Source organism: Danio rerio, chromosome 7 (assembly GCF_049306965.1).
Source record: "Danio rerio strain Tuebingen ecotype United States chromosome 7, GRCz12tu, whole genome shotgun sequence".
Classification (NCBI taxonomy): Eukaryota; Metazoa; Chordata; class Actinopteri; order Cypriniformes; family Danionidae; genus Danio; species Danio rerio.
This window is the reverse complement of record NC_133182.1, coordinates 60,278,987-60,305,000: the sequence shown is the minus strand read 5'-3', so window position 1 is coordinate 60,305,000 and position 26,014 is coordinate 60,278,987. Positions and strand designations below refer to the sequence as shown.

The window sequence follows — 26,014 nt, the reverse complement described above, 5'->3', positions numbered from 1 at the left end:
AAATAAACAATAATACCTATTTAACTTGTATTTAATGTTTACAATGAAAATCCAATAATATATCTACTAAAAGACAGAAAAATATTACTTTACGAACTATATTGTAAATAAATCTCATGAAAATTTTCATATTAGTCAGAAATATTACTGAAATCATTTTAAAAACTGAATAAATATAAATTTACACACATTTACACAAGTAAATAAACAGAATAAATGATGGGCAAAAAATCTGCAGAATTCTGACGTACAGATTCTGTGTGGGCCTGCAAATAACCTATTGTATAAGTAGCAGGGCATTAAATTACTCACTGTTTATTTCTTTGCATTTTAACTTTGTAAACTATAAAATCTCCTCATATTTTGTGTCTGATTTTTTTTAGTCTGATTTTGTGAACCAACTAACATCGATGCATTCGCTTCCCTTATTTTCCCCTTCTCTGTTGGTCACTCCCACTCCTCCCTTCTGCCACCTTAGACTTTTTTGTAAAAAGTCTAAGGTGGACTTGAACTGAAAGAGGGGGGTTTCATGACCCTTTAAACACAGTGACAAAAGAGAGACCTTGTTGCAGTATCAGAACAAATCTGTGGTGACATCTCTATATTTCTCCATATAAGGGCAAACCCTAATTAAACCTGCCCTCTCTTACAAATACACAGGGTAATACACTGGATGAAACTAAAAATCCTGAGAAAATCATGTCTAGATAGTAGTATCACTAGTAGTAGAGCGTGACTAGCTGGTTCAACTTTGTTTGATTAGAGTTGGAGCTAAACTCTCCAGGACACCGACCCTCCAGGACCGAGTTTAGACAACCCTTGTCTAGCCCCTTATTTATTAGGAGGTCGCAACAGCAAAATGAACCACCAAGTAGCATATGTTTTTAAGCAGCAGATTCCCTTCCAGCCACAACGCAGTACTGGGATACACCCATACACTCTCATTTTGTTTACCCAATTTACCCATATTGATTGTCTTTGTACTGAGGGGGAAACCAGGAGGAAATTTACACAAACACAGGGAGAACATGCAAACTCAGAACAAAAACTATACAGAAATGGCAGCATGAACTCAAACCAGCAACCTTCTTCCATTGAGGTGACAGTCTTAACACCACAACACCATGCCTCCCTAAATAATTTCATGAATTTGTAAAATAATAAATTCAATAAATATTCCTTCAAAAACTTTGACCTCAGCACTTACTCTTAAACTAAATGTATAATAACTAGTTTCTTATATTTATGATCTCTGATAATATAATTGATTTAACTGAAGACAATTTTACGTTACCAATGCTCATTTTGCTAAGTAAACAAATGAATTGCAAAAAATGTGCTGAATCCAAATTCATTCACTTTGTCATGAGGCCAATAGAAAACTGACCTTGCTATTCTGCAATAAATATATCACCATACACATCTCTTAAACTGATTCTGATACTAGATTTATTTTTAACTGAATTTAGACTTATTTCAAACTACGAATTAAAACATAATTTTAAACATATCTTGACTTGTGAAAAAATGCTGCAATAATCACCCCTGTAGAAAACATTTTGCTAAACAAAGCTTTGCAGAATATGAATGCTAAATCATTTTCCCCCAGTAGGTGGTGCATACAAATCAATAATGACAGACTGTTGACCTTATTCATCGCATACAAGCAGGCCGCAGCCATTCCAATCTCTTTGGCACAAGACATCCAGTTTCATTCACTTCCATTTACTTTTTAGATGTTAAAAACAGCTTGTTAGGCTGCTTGATTTTGCAAGCTATTTTATTATCATATTATTCTGCTTTGTTTGTATAGTCATGGACACACTTGTTTGTAGAGCAAGTAGTTTGACTGTTTTCAGCCATTTATTATTTCTAGGCACTTCTACCATAGGCAACTGAATTAGAAGTTCTAAAACAGTCGCAAAAATGAGCACACTCCCACATTTTAGAATAAGGTCAATCGTATAGTTTTGAATGGGGAAAAGTGTAAGGTCAATACGACAAAAGAAGCCTGTCCTTTTAGTACAGGAGCCAAACATCAGCTGACAATTTTCAGGAGAGGGGCTTGAACCAGGCGTGATTTTTACAACAGTTTCCCCAGATGTTGTTAACCCTCTGGAGTCAGCAAATGCACTGGAATCTCAGAGAATACTTGTTTCACAGACATGAGAAAGATATCCACATAACAACTACAATTCAAAACAAATTCTCTCTGGTTTTGTCATTTGTATGAAATTAACTTGAGCATCAGTCAATCCTGTCAAAAGCATGTAATATGACATAGCAAATACTCAAAACTTGTAATCAAAGTGGCCACTGTCATTTTAGGAGGAGATTTGCCACTAAGACCAAGTTGTGAATTACTTTAGAAGAGCAGCAAGATGGGAAGAGGCATTATTCATAGAATGATCATTTTAAATGGCCATAAAGGCAGGCGGTTGGTGTCGTGATCTTTGTGACCCTTTGAGTGCGCATGTGCATTAGGTTGGGTAACCTGAAAAATTGCAGATTTTGTGTGATTCAAATGTTTAGAAACAAAACTTAACAGACACTTAAGAGACAGCTGCTGTTTAATTTTATTGGTGATTCCAAATATGAAGGTTAACCGTAAGCTTGGCAAACAAGTTTCGGAGAAACTGAGGTTTCCCCATTCAAACAGAATGCCCGAGCATACTAGCCGAGAGGCGTGTCAAAGATGGCCGCAGAGTGAAATGATTTACTATAAAGGGACTTTGGTAATGATCACCAGTGAAGAATGTTGAACAGTAAACAGCACTGTTTTACAATCTAAATGCAACCAAATAATTTACACATTTGATTACATGAAGTACAAGTATACTTAATTAAGCCCATTTATGGAAAAAAAAATTAAGTTTAATCTCATCTTCTCTTGTTGATCTGATTATACGCATGACTACCGGGACATGTTACGCAGCTGTCAATCAACTGGGTGGGCGAGGGGACCGCACTCCTACGTCAAGTTGCAGTCGGTCTGAAAACCTCTCCAATTGGTCCACCGTTTTTATGTTGTTAAAAAAAAAATTTTTATATCACCCCAATATGACCACCTATACACTATACCTACACATATTTCTGTCCAAACAGCTTGAAAAGTAGATTTTTCTCCATAGGTGCCCTTTAATAAAAGAATATGAATAAAGAAATAACATGCTTTCACATTACTTTCCTTAAAAATTTGCATTGAACATTGAACTACTTGCACCCCAACACTGCAAATAAGATAAACATATTTTCTGTTATATTTTTTTCAGTTTTGTAATGTAAAACTTCAAATGATTGCCTAAACAAGATTACTACACTACACTACTACGTTACAATGAAACTACCAAAATAAGGGATTTCATTTGATGCTGAAAAAAAGTTAAACCAGATTAATATAATAATATTCCTCTCTCATAATACTCATGTCATTTTATAACTTACTAATGTCCTTGACCAGCAAATCAGAAAAGTCCTCTGTAGAGCTGCAAAATATATTGTTTCAGCATCGATATCCCAATGTGTTCATCCACAACCAGGATTGTATTGAATCACTGTATTATTACTGTACTATTTATCGCAGAAAAATAAAATATTGCGTTATCAGATTTTTCCAAAATCGTTCAGCCCTAGTCTGCAGGACAGCACTTTTAGTTCTGTTTTAAGAGCTGGTGGAGTCAAATTGTGTTAAAAACAAAAGCACTTATCAACACAAAGTGCAGAGCAACAGTTTAACAAATCCCTTTTTTGTGCAATAGGGGGACTTTAAATTTGATTAATAAACTTACAATAACTGAGGGTTAATGTTAATCATCAACAATAACTACCTTCCTTACATCAGTTACATGTTTTCAGCTTTAAAATATTTCTGTCTGGGTCGGCCAGCTTTCAATCAGAGTGGGCCAGTGCCACCCTGGCCCTAACGGTATGTAGCCTCACCACTGCTCTACAGGAGATGTTAGACACAACACATCTACTTTCAAATACAGTATTTTTATGTTATCTTTGTTGTTTGTCCAAGAACTATGCTTTTTGATGTCAGTATTTGACACTTGTACGCTTGTGCAGAATAAAAAAATAATTTTCACAGTACAATTGTAATCCTGTTTACTCACTCTTGCATGTGTAACATTATGTTAGTAATGTATTACTTATTCTAATATGTTAAACCAGTTATTCTGCATGATATTCAGCTGTCACACTGTGAGATTATTTTCAGCATGTAAAGAACCATCATCATGTGCACAAGTATATTTTTAGTCATGAACTACCAGTGCTATTGTTCACAGGGTTCCTTGTATTTGGCTATTTAGTTGTAGAAAATAAGCTATGAACTTTACAAAACCTTAATGTGCTACTAATATGAGTAAAACTTCAACAGTGGCAGCAATAAAGATCATTATGCTCAATTTGAAAGTCTGCTGCTGCATGGGGGTAAAGATATGTAGCTGTGGCTGTGCTCATAATTTGCTTACTTCCATATCACAAAGACGTTTCAGATAGCGACAGACAGGAAGTGAATAATGAATTAATCACAAGCCATTGCTCCAGCAAAATGTTTTTGATCCAGTACAGCTTTGACCGAAGGCATATGACTTATATCAATGTCATAAGAATGACAAAAATATGTGCCTTGCATATTCAGTTAGAGAGAAAATAAACAGAGCCTTTTGTGGTTATGCATCTGTGTCTGTGCTGTAGCATTTTCCATTGCATATGGACAACCAACAGTGGAAATTGTAGACACAGTTAGCCATGCATGTGTACAATATGAGATACACTTGGTTGTTGTTAGATATCACACTTCAAGTCTGTGTTTGTGTAGTCACAAAAACAGACAGCATGCAGTCAGCTGAAATGTAAAGATGTGTTGTGGCACATGTGTCTGATGGACTCGTGACCATCTCATGTCATGACGCAATAAAGGAAGAAATAGAAGAGTCACTGCTTCTTACTATTTAAGAAACTATTTTAATATACTTGTTAATGTTATATATAGTTAATGAAGTATAATTGTTATAAAATAAACAACAATAATTTCGATCCTCGTTCCACTATCATTTTCTATATGACATATGAATGTTTCTGTCCAGGTCTCTAAACTCTCGGCTATGGTGTTGTGTGTCTAATATATACAGTGGTCAACATTTGATTTGGATCATAACCTTTCATCAACCCATAGGACAATTTTGAAAGTCAATTTACTATATCAGAAAAATTGGGTCACATTTGAAATCAAATGGCTGTCAAGTGTTTTTGTTTGTTTTTACTAGTATCCCAACTATAAACACCAATTAAAAATAAAATGTTAATAACTCAAAACTAACATTTGTAAGGATACTTATATATATATATATATATATATATATATATATATATATATATATATATATATATATATATATATATATATATATATATACACACACAAACACACATTTCTATGACTGTAAACCTAAATACAGAAACTGCATCTCTAAGAACTTGGCACATGTGCGTAACTGCAACCCTGTTTATAATGTAAGACATCGTCATCTGTCATTGCTTCAAATACTACGTTAGGCAAGCACTTACCTTTCCAAACTTCTGATGCTGGACGTATAGTTGTCCCTCTTTAACATGACTGTCCATTTTTATAAATATTTTCAGCTGAACAGCAAGATAAACGACAATAATATATTTCTCGCTCTTTTGAGTTTTTCCGATTTCCTACAGTGCGAACTTCCGCTTGACAAACTTTTGGCTCTTGTGCGTTTCGACGGAAAACATTAAGATTATTCTAAGTGTTAAATGATTGTAAGGACAGAGACTGCGCAGTGTTAGAAAATAGTGTTTTTATGCTGCTGGTCCTGCGTTTTGAGACGTTGCCCGTATTGCTGATCTCTCTCTCTCTCTCTCTCTCTCTCTCTCTCTCTCTCTCTCTCTCTCTCTCTCTCCTCTCGAAAGAGGAAACGCGCGCCCACAGCCTTTCCTCCCACCTACTCAAGTCAAAGCTAAGGCCTTCAACTGTTCTCTTGCAAGTTATAACAGCTTTGCGAAATTAATGTTATATTTAATTAATATGTTTTAATTAATTATAATTTTATGCATTTTGTACATCAACGTATACGATTCCTGAATCATTCTTTTGAACACAACAATTATGGTCCTATTATTGGCAAATCCTGAGTGTCCTATTGACTTTTTATATTTAGAATGGAATCCACTGTTTGGTCTAAGCATTTCATCCGTCCTTTTCTCGAGCTCTAGCCTACTTAGTTTGATCACATATTCGTTTGCATAATTAAAGTTCCAACAAGCCTAGTTTATTTTTCTTGTATACTTGATCTAATACTATATGTATCTTGCAAATGTAATCAATTTGTTTTCCTGTTAGAAATTAAATATTGTTTATGCAAATCCCACTAGTTAATATTATCATTATGAAGTTGGTGTAAGGTCAAGTATAGTCTAATATTTTGGAAGCTGAAGTCAGCAATATGCCATAATTTTAAAGCCAAAGATCTAATTATATTGACCTTAAAAACTGTTTTAAACATTTTTGAATATTTTTGTCAAAATGTCCTTGGTCCGTTGAACATAACTTGTAAAATATGCTTTAAAAGAATAAAAAAAATTACAGGAGAGATAAAGTTTTACTTCAACTGTAGGTAGTACTCTTAGGTAATAATTTACAGCATTTAGTTGATTGCAATTTACAGCACTTCAGCCATAAGCCAGACCCCCTTTTATTTCTCAGATAAAAACACACAAAGTTGAGACACAATGGCAAATGTACAATATGTATGTATATATGTATGTATGTATGTATGTATGTATGTATGTATGTATGTATGTATGTATGTATGTATGTATGTATGTATGTATGTATATATGTATGTATCATAGGCTGTAAAATATTGGTATGTATGTATGTATGTATGTATATGTATATATATATATATATATATATATATATATATATATATATATATATATATATATATATATATATATATATATATATGTGTGTGTGTGTGTGTGTGTGTGTGTGTGTGTGTGTGTGTGTGTGTGTGTGTGTGTGTGTGTGTGTGTTGTGTGTGTGTGTGTGTGTGTGTGTGCATGCATGCATGTAGCTTCAATATAGCCATGTATGCATTGGACTGACTTGTTTATTTTATGAAATAATTGCATGAAAATTACAATCTACACAATTCACAAAATAAAATAAAGCATATAATTATTATTTATTTGACATTTTATAAACAGTTAGGCTACATGAAATAGGAAATTATGTTTTTGCATAGGTATGTTTTGTTTTTGTTCGCATGTAAATCTAAATAAATAAAAATAGACATGCAATTGGCCAATATAGTTATTTACCCGTTTCCTCCAATAAATAAATAAAGATCCATTTAGGCTGATAATGCTGCCATCTGTTGGCAAGATTGTGCAAAGGGTATTTTTTCATTTGGGGAATAATTAATTATATATATTTATTTAATTTTAGAAAATATAAAAAAATACATATATGTATAATGTTATCTCATTTCTTATATACATAAAAAAAATATAATTTGGTTGTAAGTCCAGGTTTTTTATGTCAATGTTAAATATAACCTGACGGGGTGTGAAAGTCCGTGAGCTGGAAGTTGAATCTAGGCAGCTGACTGTGAGTGGTCATGTGACTAAGAAAAGGAAGTTGGAGAGACATGAGTGCAGTGTACGGTGGAGTGGAGGGGTGAGTTTTTGACTAAATTGTTATTATTAAAATGGATATTATGCATTTGAATGTCTTTTGAACACAAATACGCTAGTATACGTTTTTGCTATCAGTCGTTGACAATAAGATAAGATGGCAATAGCTTTAGAGAAACGAATGTTGTTTATTTTGAATCACAGTGGTGGGACACACTCTAAAGCAGTTCTGGTTTCTGCTGAGGGTGATATCCTTGCTGAGACAGATGGACCATGTACCAATCATTGGGTGAGATGTGAAACATTTGAAAACAACACGACCGAAGTAACGTTTGCAAATGTAAACGTAAATGTGCCTACAACATTTTCTTTTCTTTTGTAGTTGGTTGGCGTTGATAATTGTATCAGTGGAATCAACGAAATGGTCCAGAGTGCTAAAATTAAGGCAGGGCTGGACCCGGACACACCAATTTGTTCACTGGTGAGGCAATACACAGTCAGTCATACTCAACACGTTTTGATGTTCACCAGGTTGCTCTGACGTTGTCTACATTTTGTGTTAAAGGGTATGTCTTTGAGTGGTGGAGAGCAGAAGGCTGCCATCCAAAAGCTGATTGATGACATGCATGAGAGATACCCTAAACTGAGCCAAAGCTATTTTATTACCACCGATGCCATTGGCGCAATGGCAACTGCCAGCGACTATGGTATTGTGTTGTATTTACAACTCAAAGTACGTTTCAGAGGCTAATTTCCATAGTAACTCTTTTCTCTGTCTTTTTATCGCAGGAGGTATAGTGGTGATTTCAGGCACTGGCTCGAACTGTAAGCTGGTGAATCCAGATGGCACACAGATTGGCTGTGGGGGGTGGGGTCACATGATGGGTGATGAGGGCTCAGGTAAATATACAAAAAGAGAAATCAACTGACAGTATAGCAGTGTATCTTATCTTTGATAGATGATATCTTATCTTAGAAATAAATTCCTTTCTAAGGCTTTGGTCCAATTTACGTCATTTTAACAGCCTTGAGTCTAGTAGTCCAGGTTGCAGAGTAAGTTTCAAATTGACAAACCCAATAAAGGTTTGGATCTGGTTGAGATCAGGGTAAATTGTTTTACAACACTTGATATAAACCAGGAGTGCCCAAACTTTTTCTTATAAAGGGCCAAAAATCAAACTTGAATGAGGGCTGTGGGTAAATACAGCGGGCAAAATAAGTATTGAACATGTCACCATTTTTCTCAGAAAGCATTTATAAAGCTGCTGTTGGCTTGACATATTTTTCATATTTTTTTGTTTGTTTTTGTTTTAATATTTATGTTTGTATTGTTTGTTTGGGTGTGTACCAAAATCTGGTTCAATTCCATGCTCCTTTAGAATATAATACCCAGGGAAAAAAATATGATGTATTCATTACCTAATTACACTGCTGAATACCAAAATGTATTATTACATTAAGTTTCCATGCTATATAAATGATATGATTATTTAAATATAAATTGATTCATTTACAAATCAAAAGATTATGTTAATTTCAAAATTACAATATCCATCAAAGATGTTCACAATAACCACCTGCCTATCATCCTCCCTCTCTTCTTAAATGGGATGGTGGGCCAAATCAAAAGGTTAGCATGGGCCAACTTTGGCCAGCGGGCTCTAGTTTGTTCATCTTTGATATAAATGTTCTCTGTCAACTCGGTTTAACTCAGGTTTAACAATTACCACTTGGAGCGCATACACACGAAAGTGTGACATGCAGTAAACAGCCAATCCCACAAGACATTAGAGAGTCAGAACAATTTGTTTCTCTGTTGAAGATCAATAGATATCATTATCAAAATTATAAAAAATGTAAACAAATTAACAAGGCAAAAATGAACACTGCTACAGAATTTTGAAAAATTGATGTTGGAAATTAATCATTTATTCTAATAATGTAGGTTCACAAACAGCTCATAAGATTGATTTTAAAAGCTTTATAAATTAAATGTTATTTCACTCTTAATTGAAAGTGTTTGAACATATATAAAGTATAAACAAACATAATTATTATAAAAAATTATAACAACAAAAAAAATCTTTTGACAAAAGCTTTTAGCATAAAAAAATAAAATAAAAATCTTAGTATCGTTTTTGGAGCTAAAAAAAATCGTAGTATCGTTTTTTTTGTTCCATGTGGTATTGTTAGTGTGTGTGTGTGTGTGTGTGTGTGTGTGTGTGTGTGTGTGTGTGTGTGTGTGTGTGTGTGTGTGTGGTGTGTGTGTGTGTGTGTGTGTGTGTTTGTTTGTTTGTTTGTTTGTTTGTTTGTTTGTTTGTTTTAACCAGGTTTGTAATCTCTTACCCAGAATAAAACCTGCTCTGGAGCAGGTTAGCTGTATATCTTATATATACGTATAGATGTAATCTTACTGAATATTATGATTTGGTGATAAACACTTTTCATTATTTACATTAAAATGATTAAGCTTCTTGTTAATGTTGTGAAAACCAGGAGTCTTTTATAAGTTGTTGAACAAAACAATTTATTAGAAATGTAAACCTAATCTAAATTAAAAGCCATCTTTACTGTCACTTTTCAACAAACAATTAGTTTATTTCTGTAAAAAAAATGACAGATCCCAGACTATTTTTGTAGTATTTATTCATTTTTAATTTTACTCATCAACACTCTGTTGGGATCAGTACTCTGTATCAGATATTTCTAAACTGATCACACAAGACAAATGTTATTTCTAAATGTGAATGCAGCCTAAGGTAGCTCTTTATCTCTTCTGGTAGCATACTGGATTTCTCACTTGGCTGTCAAAACCGTTTTTGATGCAAGAGATAATCTTGTCACATCCCCTCATGATATCACCTATGTTAAGAAGGCCATGGAGGATTATTTTCAGGTTAGAACTATTTATTCAGTTGATTTATATCTTATGCTTAATTTGATAATGGAATTGATAAGCTCTTTTGTTTTCATGTGTTCATCCCCAGGTTTCAGATTTGATGGGGATGCTTCCTCATTTGTACAGAAACTTTCAGAAGTCACACTTCGCAGGGTTCTGTAGGAAACTAGCTGAAGGTATGCTGCTGCATTATGTCTACAGTGAATTTTCAGTGCATCCTGAAAGTATTCATAGCGTTTGACTTTTTCCACATTTTTTTATGTTACGGTCTTATTCCATAATGGATTAAAATAATTTATTTCCTCAAAATTCTACACACAATACCCCATAATGACAATGTAAAAAATATATGTTTTAATTGTTGCAAATTTATTAAAAATAAAAATTACATGTACATAAGTATTCACAGCCTTTGCTCAATACTTTGTTGATGCACCTTTGGCAGCAATTACAGCATCAAGTCTTTTTGAATATGAAGCTTGGCACACTTGTCTTTGGAAATCTTTGCTCATTCCTCTTTGCAGTACCTCTCTAACTGTCAAGTTGGGTGGGAAGCGACGGTGTACAGCCATTTTCAGATGTTCAATAGGATTTAAGTCTGGGCTCTGGGTGGGCCAAACAAGGACATTCACCAAATTGTTGTGAAGCCACTCCATTGTCCTGCTGGAAGATGAACCGTCGGCCCAGTCTGAGGTCAAGAGCAGTCTGAAGCAGGTTTTCATTTAGGATGTCTCTGTACATTGCTGCATTCATCTTTCCCTCTGTCCTGACTAGTGTTCCGGTTTCTGCTGCTGAAAAACATCCGAACAGCATGATGCTGCCTCCACCATGCTTCACTGTAAGGGTGGTATTAGCCTAGTGATGAGCGGTGCATGGTTTTCTCCAAACGTAATGCCTGGCTCAACAGACCAGAGAATTTTGATTCCTATGGTCTGAGAATGCTTTGGATGCCTTTTGGCAAATTCCATGGGGGGAGGCTTCTGTCTGGCCACTCTACCCTACAGGCCTGATTGGTGGATTGCCACAAAGAGGGTTGTCCTTCTGTAAGGTTCACCTCCATTCAAAGAAGAATTCTGGAGCTCAGACAGAGTGACCATCGGGTTATTGATCCCCTCCCTGACTAAGGGCCTTCTCCTTCAATCACTCAGCTTGGATAGCTGCCAGCTCTAAGAAAAGTCCTGGGGGTTCCAAACATCTTCCACTTACAGATGATGGAGGCCACTGTGCTTTTTGGAACTTACAGAGCAGCAGAAATTTTTCTGTAACCTTCCCCAGCCTTGTGCCTTGAGACAATCCTGTCTCGGAGTTCTACAGACTATTCCTTTGTCTTCATACTTGGTTTGTGCTTTGACATGCATTGTCAACCCTGGGACCTTATATAGACAGGTGTATGCCTTTTTAGATCATGTCCAGTCTACTGAATTTACCACCGTTGAACTCCAATTAAGCTGCTGTAAAATCTAAAGAATGATCAGTGGAAACAGAATGTACCTGAGCTCAATTTACTGCTTCATGGCAAAGGCTGTAAATACTTATGTACATGTGATTTTCAGGTTTTTTTATTTTTAATCTTTTTTCACATTGTCATTATGGGGTATTGCGTTTAGAATTTTGAGGAAATAAATTTATTGAATACATTTTGTAATAAGGCTGTAACATAAAATGTGTAAAAAGAGAAGCGCTATGAATACTTTACAGATACACTGTATGTGTATGGTTTGCCACATATTATGACTTTTTGTGTTTGTCTTTGCATCAGGTGGGAATGCTGGGGATGCTTTGTGCCAACATGTGTTCAGAGAAGCTGGAAAAGTGCTTGCACAGCACATTGTAGCTGTCCTGCCTGAAGTACACCAGGTCCAAAATTTATCACAAAAATAGAAATACATCAGTTCTTACTTGCAGTTTCTTTTTCTTGTCATTTAATAACTGTCATGTCTTGATCATTCAGGATCTGTTTCGTGGTGAACTTGGCTTGCCTGTTTTGTGTGTCGGTTCAGTGTGGCGCAGCTGGGAACTAATGAAATCTGGTGCGTGCTTTTTAACTTCCTTTTCCACTTTATTTTTCACGTAAAAGCAGTTGTGGCCATTTTAACGTAAATGTGTGAAGATTCTGGGTCTCATACACTTCCACTGATTTTTAGCCATACAAAACTGCTGTATTATCTTAGCATGTTATTTTGATTTTAATGTATTGTCATTAACTCACCAGTTTGTAGCACAAGTAGTTTGACCATTTACTGCCATTTGTTATTTGTAATCATATGCTTATGAATCCGAAGTCCTAACCCATTTACAGAGAAAAGCTTGCTTCCTCATTGCAAATTAGGAAAAGGTTTTTATAATTGATCTCACATTCAAGAATTGCATTTTTGACAATAGATGTGGAAAATGGTAGTAATAATACAGCAATTTTATTTTAACTGTTTGATTTCCAAAATTATATTGCAATGTATTATAGAATCAAATTTATTATCAATATTTTAATGATTAGCTTGGGGAAAAAAAACACAGATTTTGGACAATGAAACTGAAACGCCTGATTTTAGACCACAATAATTCATTAGAATGGTGTAGGGCCTCTGCTACAGCAATATGCGTTCCTAAGCGATCTTGCATCTTTGTGTTCTCGTGTAATGCATCATCAACCACCAAAGTTTAGTTCCAATACTCAAGAACGGAGGACGCCTGAAAGTTCCTGCCCGTGTTCTTGATATCTAGGACGCACAGATGCAGACTTGAGCACCAAACTGGCTCAAGTTCCAGAAGTCATTGCGGCTGAATAAAGGAGGTGGGAACCCCATCGTTTTATTATTAAAGTTTAGACATAATTTAACTTAAAGTTCAACTTAAATGACCCATAAACTCTCATTAACACACATACACTAGGGACCATTGTTTTTCTTACCCAATTTACCTGTACCACATGTCTTTGGACTTGTGGGGAATACTGGAGCTCCTGGAGAAAACCCACGCAAACGCAGAGAGAACATGCAAACTCCACTGACCCAGGCGAGGCTCGAACAAGCGATTTTCTAAAAATAATCGTTAAGACATGAAATTTTAATAAAGCCATAAGGGAGTTCTTATTTGCTGTAATTTGTATTGTAAAAAATATATTTGTAAGGTTTTTGTGCATGCTATATACATTGAAAAGGGAATAAACAATAAGTCATTGTATAAATGTTTAAATAATTGTCTGTTAAAACACATGATGGTCACGTGACCACAAGGGAGAACAGCAGCATCTCATTTCTCACTGGACGTGTTCTCCGTTCTCGCGGTCTTCCGAGTTCGTTCTCCCGAGGTGACCTGGGAAGACCACTCTCCACTAGAACACAAGTGTGTTCTCTGCATTCTTGGAATTGAAAAAAAAAGCCTGTCTACTCACTGGCATGCTTGATGATTAGGTTCAGCTGATATTGGCTCTCCTACAGTGCAGTTATTAGTATGCCCCATAGGTGGCAGCACAACAGCTGCCAAAAAACATGGACCAAAAAGTAATATAAATTCAAATAATCATGCACAATTTCTGGGTCTGAGAGCGTCCTTTACGTTGATTTCAAAAGCTGAGAGGCTAAACTAGAGAGATATACTTAATGACACAAAAAATGTAATAAATAAATAAAAACATTAAGACAAATGTTTTAAAGACAAAAGACAAAAAGTTCCTTAAAATGTGTTTTATTTTCCAATTAAAAACATACCTTCTTTACAATTAATAGTATTGATTTGATTTAGATTTTAGTCTACAAAGAATAGTGTCCCCGTTCACCCCTCTCTCTCTATCTGTGAATAGCAGCCATCACAGCAGCAATTTGTCTTGGGAATAGCAGATACAAGTCCTGCACAGTGGCCAGAGGGATTTTGCGCCATGCTTTTAGCAGAATAGTGGCCAGGTTGCTACGTGATGCTGGTGGGGAAAAAATGTTTCCTGACTCTCTCCTTCAAAACACCAAAAGTGGCTCAATAATATTTACTTCTGGTACATGTGCAGGCCATGGGAGATGTTACCTTTTACATTCATCAATCCACTCTGTCACCAGTCTTGCTGTGTCTGTTGTTGCATTATCATCCTGATACACGACACTGCCTTCAGGATAAAATGTTTGAATCATTTTGTCACAGAGGCAATAGCGAGACACAAAGTATTTGTCCTCTGTTGAACTCTAATATGTCACCCATGTTGTTTGCATTGCAATATTTTATGCAAAACTGTGCTATTCTCTGTTTAATCAAGAGTATTTATAATAAAATCTAATTAAACCTTTACACTCTCCTCTTACTGCTGGAATGAAGAATCAGTGAAGATTGGCTACCAGGCTGGTCAAATTTAGCTATGAAGCTTCCAGGACTAAATCGGCCAGTGCCAGTTTCCTTGTCCAACCCCACTGTATATACAATCCCAAATCAGAAAAAGTTGGGACAGTATGGAAAAAGCAAATATAAATTTGAATGAAATGAATTCATATATATATATATATATATATATATATATATATATGGAAATCAGTGTTTGTTTACAGATTTTCAAGGTTATTGAACATTGTTTTCTGTAATAAACAAAACTCAATATTGGTTTGGAACAAGTGAAGGGTGAATAAATTCTGACATTCACATCCAGTTGTAAATGTGTTTTTATTTATTTTATTTTTTCCACAGGTTTCACTCAGGTCCTCTCACAGGCTCAGTCTCATGATTATAGTCACTTCCGGAAGTACAGTCTGCTTACTTTACGTCAGTCCTCTGCTCTGGGTGGAGCTAAAATGGGGGCAAAGAACATAGGAACCACCCTTCCTCTGGACTACTCTGCCAATGTCAATATGTTTTTCAGCCATACCTTCACTCAGTGATGATATTTGAATTCAGTTTTATTTTGATTAAGTGAAGTAGAAACTTCCTGTTTTTACACTAATACACACTATTCTTTTGGGGGTGCTGTTTCTCAAACCCATTTTGTATCATTCAGTTTTGTAATTTATATAGATTCTTCAGGACATGAAGGATATTTTTTCTTGTTCTTTTGTAGGACAGGAGGTAGTTTAACTATTCAAATGAGGTCCTTATAAACATCTATCACGAAGTAAAAAAAGTTCCAAGATCATCCAAGTAATCACACACTGTATAAAAACAAACAAACTTGTAGAATAGGTTATTTGAATAATTTCTTTTTTTTTTTCATCTTGTGGACTATTTTTAAACATCTTACTCTGGAACAGTACTAAAAATGCATTTGTTCTGATCTCACTTATTTTTTTTTAACATTTTCACAGATTTCACAAAATTTTGCATGCCACTAATAGCATAATATAAATAGACTTCAAAATTATTTGAATCCATACTGTTTAATGTATGCACAGTATATGATTGTTTGATTTTTTTTTGTTGTTGTTGTTTTTTAATATTTGTATTGTGATGATCTATGTAATGTCTTTGGTAAATAAGGGAACTTTATATATTTTGATATATGTATATATTGGAATTATTGTGTAAATAAATATTTGCAAAAGCACTTATTGTCATCAAACATTTTGGTAAAGATAATTTTATTAAATTGTTGTAAATGTGTGATGTAACAATTTGCAGTTTCTGTGTGAAAGAAGATTACGTACAGGTGTAGCCTAATACTTTACACATATGCTGATATCAAATAAGAAGCTAAATAATCAAGTATCCAATCTGTATTTTGTCACTAACTGTAGATTACCTGTTGTACCTGATTAAAATATTCAAATTCTAGGAACCAAAACACATGCTGTACATAATTCTCACTTGACTATTGGTATTTTTACAATAATGCTGTGAAAACCACCACTGACCTATCTTAAACTGTCGTGAACTGTCCTTCCCAAAACCATCCGTAGCCAACTATGGTCGCAAGTTCTGTCATTACAAACATAGTTCAGCAATTTGGTGTTTCCCAAATCCATTGTAGCAACAAACATTTGCAAACAGAAAAAAAACTCATACTCATTTCAAATAAGAAGCAATTTATTAACTGCACTGCATTGTTTTACCCATTTTCTCTTAAATGAAAACTAAAAGACTTGATTTAGCTACAGTCATGGCTGTTGAAGTTGGCGCAGAGTTGAGCACGGCTTAAGCAATAGGTCTGATGTACTTGCTGATCACTCTGCTGCTTTTGATAACGAGAAACTTAATTTGGCGATACCCTTTGCCAAAATGTTCAGCAAAAAGTCTTTCCTCTAAATTTTCTAAAATAACCAAGAAGTGGAAACTATTGGGGAGTTCACTGACATCTTTAACGCCATTCAAACAGTTTCTGTTAAACAAGATGCTACTTTCTAAAAATGTATTACTATTGAGGACTCGACTGATGGTACAATGAAAGTCGTCGACAAATTGTCTTTTGTAGTGCATAGGCTTGTTTTTGATGTCAAGGAACATTCGGAAAAGACACCTGACATTGGTGCAAGCTCTGTGATGCACTAAATGTTATGCACCATGTTGGGAGACAAAACCAGGATGGAGGTCAGTGAAGCATCATCATGAGGTCAGGGGTGAACTGGCTGGGTCGACATACTTTTTGGGCCACAAAGCTTCTTATGATCTGATTTTCTCATAAAACTCTTAACAGCCTATTGTTTTTTTTAATGCCTGATTAACAACACTTGAAAGGCTGCAAAAGAAGACAACGCATACCGGAAAGAATCTCACCTGTGCATTTCAAAAGCATTGACTCCTGTAGATGCTGCTGCGTGTACAAAGTTATGGCCAATCATCAAAAAATTAAGTGAGGAGGGTAAGAGACATCCTTGTTCTGTCCCTTTGCGTTCGTTGATGGTCAGAAGATTGAGGTCTTATAAACTTTAAACTGAAATATTACATTTAATTTTATTTCTTTTCACGATTTTATGAAAACATTACAGATTAATCACTTTCTACCCTTTTTAAAGGAGTTTAGTCAGCTTCTTAGCCAAAGAACTCTTATTGTTGCTGGCGATTTGCTGGTTCTGTGTTACACTGCATTAAATTCACTTGTTTGTTATGTGTTCTTTTGAATTTTCCTTGTTTATCTTAGCCTTTCTTAATGCTCATGATTAAGAAGATCATACGAAAAGAAAAGCTTTATTTTAGTATTGTAAGCATACTAATGCAAATAAAAAAAAGTCAAAAAAGCCATTCTGGTGAGACGGGTAAAACAAAAATCGGCAAACAAAGTGGGGACATTTAATTTTTATTAGTCGTGGTTCTAATCGTTCAACTGGTACTTTAATTTTTATGCACAAGTTCAGAGAGGGGTCTGGATACAGACCTGGGGCCTCATGTATTAACGCTGTGTACCCACAAAAACTTTGCGTACGCCAGATTTCATGCTCACGTTTGGATGAAATTAACGTGAGAATGTACATTGGTCCACGCCAACTTCATGTCTAGTGTACGTGTATTTCTTGTGAGTGTTTGTTTTATTTCATTATGTTAAATTGCAAACTACAAAGTATCGCACCAACATAAGTGAAAAACATTGCTATTTTTTTATATATATATATATATCTATAATAAAATGGATTAATTGACACAATATAAATGGGCAATATCACACTCATAGCAGTGAGATATGGCTGTAAATCAGCACTGATGGGAGGCATGCGTTGACATGAGGCGGCAGGCCGAGTGCCTTAGTGTCCCACCATCTTCCCTTTTAAGGTGATCAAGTGTAACCATAGCGCATCGTTTGTTATTTGGTAGTTTCGACCTTGCATTGAAAGGAAGTGGCATTTCGTAGTGACCGTGAATGTATTTGTTTAGGCTGGACTTCAACCTCTGAAGAAAGAGAATATCATCTTGGGATACTATGACAGTTTCTTCTTCTAAAACTTTAAAGTCACTGACAAGGACCTGTATAATGTTGGCAGGTGTGATGGAAGAAAGCTACTTAACCGCTTTGTGGTGACACAATCTCATCAAATAAGTCAGAGCGTGATCAACAATCTACTACATTCTATCAAAGATCTATTTGAATGGCATAGGGCTGCTATCACTTCTCGGGGAATAATTGATCTTGAACAGTTGTAGCCGATTAGTAGGCTGACATCACAATCCAGGAGGGGAGGTATTTTGTACGATAAGATGTTTCCAATGTTCAGCAACCTCACTTGCAATATGGCTGCGATTTGCTGGATTACAATCTTGGTATATTAAGTGTGATAAATTGATATAGTCACTAGACTAACAGTGCATGTGAAAAGAATTCATAGCGCTTCACTTTTTCCACATTTTTTATGTTACAGTTTTATTCCAAAATGGATTAAATTAATTTATTTCCTCAAAGTTCTACACACAATACCCTATAATGACAATGTGAAAAAAGGTGTACAGCCATTTTCATATCTCTCCAGAGATGTTCAATGGAATTTAGGTCTGTGCTCTGACTGGGCCACTCAAGGACATTCACTGAGTTGTTGTGAAGCCATCTATTGGCATTTTGGCGGTGTGCTTTGGCTCATTGTCCAGTTGGAACGTCGCCCCAGTCTGAGGTCAAGAGCAGTCTGAAGCAGGTTTTCATTGAGGATGTCTCTGTGCATTGCTGCATTCATCTTTCCCTCTATCCTGACTAGTCTTCCAGTTCCTGCTGCTGAAATATCAAGCTACCACATCACTAATCAAAAATGGGTTTGGTTGTATGCCTTCGACACTGAATACATGGCCTAGGAAAGGACCTCTTCTTTAAAGGTGCAGCAGGTGATCTGCCAAAATGTTAACAGCTTAGCATATTATCTTTGGATGGCGGGAAGGGACTGCGATTTAAAGCCACACCCCCTGAAATCACGAGCGCGCGCACCACGTCACAACAGCAGGCAGACAACCCACTAGTTCACGTCATTCGCCAGTTAGTTAGTGTTTAGCCAGCGCCGAGCAGGAATTACATTTATTACTTAGCCACACTTACATGCTATTTCAGAGTGAATATTCAGAGTAGCATGGTAAACAGTATAGGAAGGCTGTCATTGTTCAAAAATTACACAATGTGAATATAAAAGCAACTTCAGCTTAATAAAGCAGGTTAGGCGGAATAGCGGTATTTACTGATGTTTTGTTGTTAAACTAAATATAAATCGATATTATCGATGCTGTAAAAGGATCCTTATGAAACTAATAATAATCACATCAATCTTTCACCGGGAGATTTCAGTGGCTGAACAACACGTCTGTGCATATAAGTCATTCATAACAGAACACAATCTAACATAAGCTTAAACTAATTAGCCTGACTAAAATAGTTTGAAAACAGAACATTACCTGTCTAACAGTAATACTTCAGCCATGGTGTGGCCCTTCCTCCAGCGTGCTAAAGTAACTCCAATATTGATTCAGGTTTTTAAAAGTTTCAATTCAGCATTTGATTTCTCCCGGTCTGTTTCGTGACCACGCGGCGCTTCTGCAGATGGGTATGCGCGAATAGCGGATCTGCGCAAGTGGTGCTCGCTGCAGAGCCATTTGGGTGAGCTGAGCTCCAGCGAGGGGGAGCTTGAGCTTGAGCTCCACCTTTTTTGCACTTCTTCTACGAGTGATGTCACTGGGGGTAGGGTTAGGGGTGGGGTTGGTGTACGCATTAAAACAGCTTACAGGAGGCAGAACGAGAGCTCATGCTCCCCCTCGCTGGAGCTCAGCTCTGCTCAAATGGCTCTGCAGCGAGCACCCTCTCGAGCTGCGTGAACAGATGCGCAGAGGTCCGAATCTACATTTGCTGACAGACAGTCTGAGCTGCTTATCGAAATTATGGGAGATGTCAATCCAACAATATTTAATTGGATGAATTTTTTGTTTTGTTTTATGCTTTACCCAGAATATAAATATTTATATAAACACATTTAGATCATTTACTGTAATCATTACTTTTGGACTGTGAAGAGACTTTCAACCAGCACAGCAAAAAATGTTTCTGAAGACAATCACCTACTGCACCTTTAACCAGGTGACACTTAGATGGCTTTAGCTTTCATACATAGCTGAAAAAGGCACTGGAAAACAAGTTGATCAAGGCTCTCATCGACCCCTTTGCCTAGGAGGATGATGTTGATGATTATGAAGTAAATTAAGAGATTCGCACTAAAGCCATCGGAGAACAAGCCATTGCTCTTTGGAATCTGCCTGGAACATTGCACAAGCCAAAGAGCATATGAGTGTACTCATAAAGGACATAGCGAGTGATGAAGGCCGTCTTTGCTCTGTCCATTTCATCTGTTGCAATTTGCCAGTAGCCTGGAGGTCTACGGTAGAAGAAACAAAACTCCACCAGGGACTTGAAGGCATTCCTTGATTTTGGGGAGAGGATAAGCATCCTTGTCAGTCAAGCTATTAAGGCGCCTATAGTCAACACACCAGCGAACACCTCCATCTTTTTTACGTACTAACACTACAGGTGATGCGCACTCCGAAGTAAAAGATGTTATGACTCCTTCCAGCATAGCATTGAGATACCTCTCCTCTTCCTCTTATCCAAGGGTAGTCCGCCTGACTGGCTGGCGTACTGGCCCAGCAACTCCTGTGTGTGACAGCTGTTAAGAGGCCAAGATCCAAATCTGAAACAGCAAGGAGAAATCTGTATGAGAGCAAAAACTCAATACGTTGCTGTGCATCACTAAATGTTCCCATTGAATATACTGCTGATACAAAGTCTTTGAGATAACTGTCGCCTTAGCTCCTGTGTCTACAACAGCTTGTGCTGGAATGCAGTTTACAGTCACATAAATAAGCCAGCTTAGGGTCGCCCTGACTAAAACATTGTGTTAACTGCTCTTTAAGAAGGGTGTAGTACTCACAGATATGCTCAGGAAGCCAACAGACATGCCTAATAGCTGACCCTCTCAGGCAGTCGTATAGACATTCTACTCTGTAGTCTCCACTCCAACCATAATCCCTAGCTTGTCACTCAAATGGTAACAGAAATGATTCCAGTATCTGCTACCAAATCAAATCAAAATCAAATAACTTTTATTGTCACATCCTCAGCAGCATGTGTGCTATGATGAGTGAAAAGCTTAGGTGCTGGCTCCAGACAGTAAAAAATACAGATAGTGCAAATACAATGACAGTGCAAAATACAGACATTACAAAATACAACAGCATACTCCCAAAGAAACAGGACAATGTAAAATTGACAGCGATATGTACAATGAATAGGTGTCCACATAGTTGTTAGCAGTATTGTTTCAAACATGGATTGGTTAAAGTGCAGTGCATGCTACATATTGATGGTGTGCAGTGAGGGGTATGGAAGAGTCTGTGTGAGGTGTGTTAAAAGTTCATCAACCTGATAGTCTGAGGGAAGAAACTTTCCGTCAGCCAGCTAGTGCGTGATCGGATGCTGCGGAACCATCTGCCTGAGGGTAGCAGAGAGAAAAGTCTATGGCTTGGGTGGCTGGAGTTGCTGATAATTATCTTGGCCTTCCTAATGCACCACCTAGTGTAGATGTCCTGGAGGGAGGGAAGGTCACCTCCTACTACGCGTCCAGCAGTTTGCACAATCCTATGTAGGCCTTTGCGATTGCTGCTGGTACTATTTCAATACCAGGTGGTGATACAGCCTGTCAGGATGCTCTCCACAGTACAGGTGTAGAACGAGCGGAGAATGTGGGGGCTCATTCCAAACCTGCTGAGACGCCTGAGGAAGAATAGGCGTTGCTGTGCCTTCCTCAGCACTGCGTCTGTGTGAGCAGTCCATCTTAAATCCTCAGCGATGTGTAATCCAAGAAACTTGAAAGCGCTGACTCTGTCCACTAGTGTCCCGTTGATGGTGATGGGAGTGTGTTCTCTCTTCTCTCTCCTGAAATCTACCACCAGCTCCTTGGTTTTGCTGATGTTGAGTGAGAGGTGGTTTTCCTGACACCACTGCGTCATTGTGTGCACCTTCTCTCTGTAGGCCGTCTCATCATTATCTGTGATTAGGCCCACAACTGCTGTGTCATCAGCAAATTTAACGATGACTTTGGAGCTGTGTTTGGCTGTACAGTCATGTGTGTATAGGGAGTACAGGAGGGGGCAGAGAACACAGCCCTGTGGAGCACTTAGTGTTGAGGATCAGTTTGGATGAGGTAATGTTGTTCATTCTGACCACCTGGCATCTGCTTGCAGCTTGACATGAAGTCCAGGATCTAGTTGCACAGAGAGCTGTGTAGGCCCAGATCCTGGAGCTTCACCACCAGCTTGGCAGGCACTATGCTGTTGAATGCTGAGCTATTGTCCACAAACAGCATTCTCACATATGTGTTTTTGTTTTCCAAGTGAGACAGAGCAGTGTGCAAGGTGAAAGCCCTCCCAACCCGCTTCGAGTTGGGATCGAACCAGCAACCTTCCGCATGGGAGTCGATTGCTCTAACAAGGAAGCTAAAGACCATGGCCTCTAGCGTCTGTCACTAGAGCACATTTTAGAGGTCAGAAGAGTGAGGTTTACTTGCACAGCACTTACTAGCTGGCCTCCGTTACACTCACCCCCTAAACCTCACTCCCATCCAGGTCACGGCACCAATGTAACCCTGCTGGTCCTACAACCACCCAACCAGCTCCGAGCTGGGATCAAACCGGCAACCTTCCGCATGGGAGTCAGTTGCTCTAACAAGGAGGCTAAAGACCATGGCCTCTAGCATCTGTTGCTAGAGCACCTTTAGAGGTCAGAGGAGTGAGGTTTACCTGCACAGAACTTACTAGCTGGCCTCCATTACAGCTGTCTTAAAGCATGTGGAAACCACAGACCGAGAGAGCGAAAGGTTAAAGATGTCCATGAAAACTCCCGCTAGCTGGTGTGCCCATGCTTTAAGTACACGTCCAGGGATGCCATCTGGGCCCATAGCTTTCCAGATGTTCACGCAACGGAAAGCTCTCATTTCGTCCACTACAGAAACAGAGAGTGTGCTGGCGGTTTTAAATTTCGGCTGTGGGAGTGCACAGTCTGTGCAATGTTTATATTGGCGGGTTTGTTACTTTTAAAGTCTGTAATGTAATTAAGTCCCTGCCACATGCTCCTTGCGTTATTTGTGTTAAATTGACCCTCTATCTTGTATCTGTATTGACGTTTTGCTGCTTTGATGGTTTTTCTGAGGTTGTAGTTTGCTTGGTTTAGCTCCTCAGCATTTCTGGATTTATAGGCGGAAGCTCGCACTGATAGGGCTGTTCGAACTTCACCATTGATCCATGGTTTTTGCTTTGGACCACATCTTCTATGCATTTTCTAATGAAGCATGTAACGGTGTCTGAGTACACTTCTCTTCGTCGTCATCAGAAGCTGCCCAGAACAAATCCCAGTCCATGTGTTCAAAACAGTCCTTAAGTATGGAATCCGATTGGTCCGTCCAGCTCTGAAATGTCCTGAGGGTGGGTGGTTCCCGTTTCAGTTTCTGCCTGTAAGCAGGCAAGAGCAGAACAGAAGAGTGGTCTGATTTGCCAAGCGGTGGGCGGGGGAGGAATTTGTAGCCATCTCAGAACGGAGAGTAGCAATGGTCCAAAATGCGATCACCACGCGTGTTTGTGGTGATGTGTTGATAGTATTTTGGAGCAATTTTCCTGAGACAGTTTCCTGAGCGCCTGCTTTGTGTTGGTTTGAGGGTGGATATACACAGCCGTAATTATCACAGCTGTGAACTCCCTAGGCAGCCAGTATGGCCGACACCAAAACATAAGATATTCCAGATCAGGAGAACAAAATGAACTTACTGGGTGTATGTTTCTCTCATTACACCATGAGTTGTTAATAAAGAAACACACACCTCCTCCTTTGCTTTTCCCTGTAAGTTATTTCGTTCCATCCAGGCGTTGCACAGAGAACGATGAAAGTACAATAGGTGTGTCTGGTACCTCCGCAGATAACCAGGTTTCTGTAAGGCAGATAATGCAGCAGTTTTGGGTTTCCTGTTGAAAGCAAATGCACGCCTGCAGCTCGCTAAGTTTGTTGTTCAGTCACTGAACGTTAGCCAGCAGAATGGTGGGGAGCGGAAGTCGATATCCATGGCGTATTAGTCTGATGAGGACGCCGGCTCTCTTTCCTCTTTTACGGCTGCGTTTCCTTCGTCTCTAAGATTGTGTGACCCAGACAAAGGGCTCTGTTGCTGTGTTTGTAAATAGAGCGTCGTCAAAGAACAAAGTCCGGTCTTCGATGTGGAACGAGGGAGCCAATTTCCCGAAGTGTGTGGCTGTCATAGGTAATGAGAGTGTGTACACCCAGCACGGAAAACGACAGAAATACAAGTAAAACACTGAAAACAGAACAAAGTTAGCTATAAGCTCGCAACACGGCAGCAATGCTCGGCATATGGTACCATCAAAATCAGCAAGCCTTGACTTAGGACTATCTGCGCAAATGGCTGGCCAAGTACTAGATCTTTGTTCAACAAAATATGTGGAACTGGCTGGGAGCCCTGCTTAGTGTTTCCTTGTCTTGTGGCAGTCTCCATGGAGAGGGTAGCTCTGAGTGGACCAAAAGTATGTGCTCTCCGCTGTATCACTTCTAGTTCAGCAAATGGCCCGTATGTGACATTGCGTGACCTCACAGGAATCCTCCTTTCTCTCACAATAGGCTGAGCGCTCTCACGTGTGTCATCCCTTGGTGCAGTGAACATTGACATTTGTGGGGCTTGTGTACAACTTGTAATATCAGTCAATATTGGGGCAATAATAATTTTTAGTTTCTCATTATTCTTATTTTGGTTTTCAAACATTGTCTTAAGCCAGTCTGGGGGCAGGTTTGAATCAGGGATTTCTGCCATAGCTCCATTACACAATTCTTCTTGGGATGTTGTTTTGTTGTGTTTATTTACTCTTTTTGTCTTTTCTTTTTTATGTTAACTTTACAGATTTACAGATGTTCTTGTGGAGCATTCAAGTCTCTCACTTCTGACAACTCACTTTGTAGTTAAGTCAGCACAGTTCTCATCGACACAATGACGTCAGCCTGCTTGTGTGTGCTGGCAGATCGCTAACAATTTGGCTGCTGTTTATCCCCTTCTGTTGCATATGCTGTTTCTACGGCGTCCGACTTTTCTCTCATACACCCATGTAGTTTAAATTTCCAGAAGAAATACCACTTCTGAAACCAGTTGTTGTGTGATTAGATAGTTTTTGGTTTTGCTTTGGCCTTCGTGGATGCTTGGGAGGAACGAACCCCGACAAGATCGTCTTTTTTCTGTATAATGTTTACTTAACGTCTTAAACAACGTAGATTCAGTTTACTCACACAGTACAAGTGGCATAAACATACAGCTTATACATCACTGTTCCTGATGTTTGGTGCTCTTGTTCTAGCACAGAACGGCAGCTTTTCCAACCATGCGTTGAGCGAGTAACCTCTATAATGACTGAACTTTCTGTACACACTGTAACCGAATGTATTCTCTCTGATTGACGTAACCAATACAGCCAATAAAAATGAGAACAGAATAAACACAGTGAATAGGTTTAAAGGGACCTTGTGTGATAGGGGGAATG

At 37.8% G+C, this 26,014-nt stretch overlaps 2 protein-coding genes across 4 annotated transcripts in view; one reads left to right on the top strand and one right to left on the bottom strand.

Moving 5' to 3' along the window:
• The window catches only part of dok1b (docking protein 1b), a 33,777-nt gene extending 27,918 nt beyond the window's left edge, over positions 1–5,859 (bottom strand). Inside the window, 1 exon segment of the mRNA NM_213088.1 lies at positions 5,575–5,859. Coding sequence (NP_998253.1) covers positions 5,575–5,631 — 57 coding nt within the window. The 5' untranslated portion in view covers positions 5,632–5,859.
• Positions 5,860–7,661: 1,802 nt separating this feature from the next.
• nagk (N-acetylglucosamine kinase) lies at positions 7,662–16,088 on the top strand. Of its 3 annotated transcripts, XM_068222131.2 has the most exons (11): positions 7,662–7,720; positions 7,882–7,966; positions 8,060–8,158; positions 8,243–8,384; positions 8,467–8,577; positions 10,461–10,573; positions 10,665–10,752; positions 12,336–12,433; positions 12,528–12,606; positions 14,876–14,938; positions 15,239–15,460. In XM_068222131.2, exons 1-10 carry the CDS (start codon positions 7,692–7,694, stop codon positions 14,911–14,913), a joined length of 882 nt encoding a protein of 293 aa, XP_068078232.1. In that variant the 5' UTR covers positions 7,662–7,691; the 3' UTR covers positions 14,914–14,938; positions 15,239–15,460.
• The last annotated feature ends 9,926 nt before the right edge of the window (positions 16,089–26,014 follow it).

Excerpts from the sequence above, each read along its gene's own strand:
- nagk (XM_005166546.4), top strand. The coding sequence starts at position 7,692 with ATGAGTGCAGTGTACGGTGGAGTGGAGGG. Across the intron at positions 7,967-8,059 it reads GACCATGTACCAATCATTGG|TTGGTTGGCGTTGATAATTG; the intron begins GTGAGATGTGAA and ends TTTCTTTTGTAG. Across the intron at positions 12,434-12,527 it reads TCCTGCCTGAAGTACACCAG|GATCTGTTTCGTGGTGAACT; the intron begins GTCCAAAATTTA and ends TTGATCATTCAG.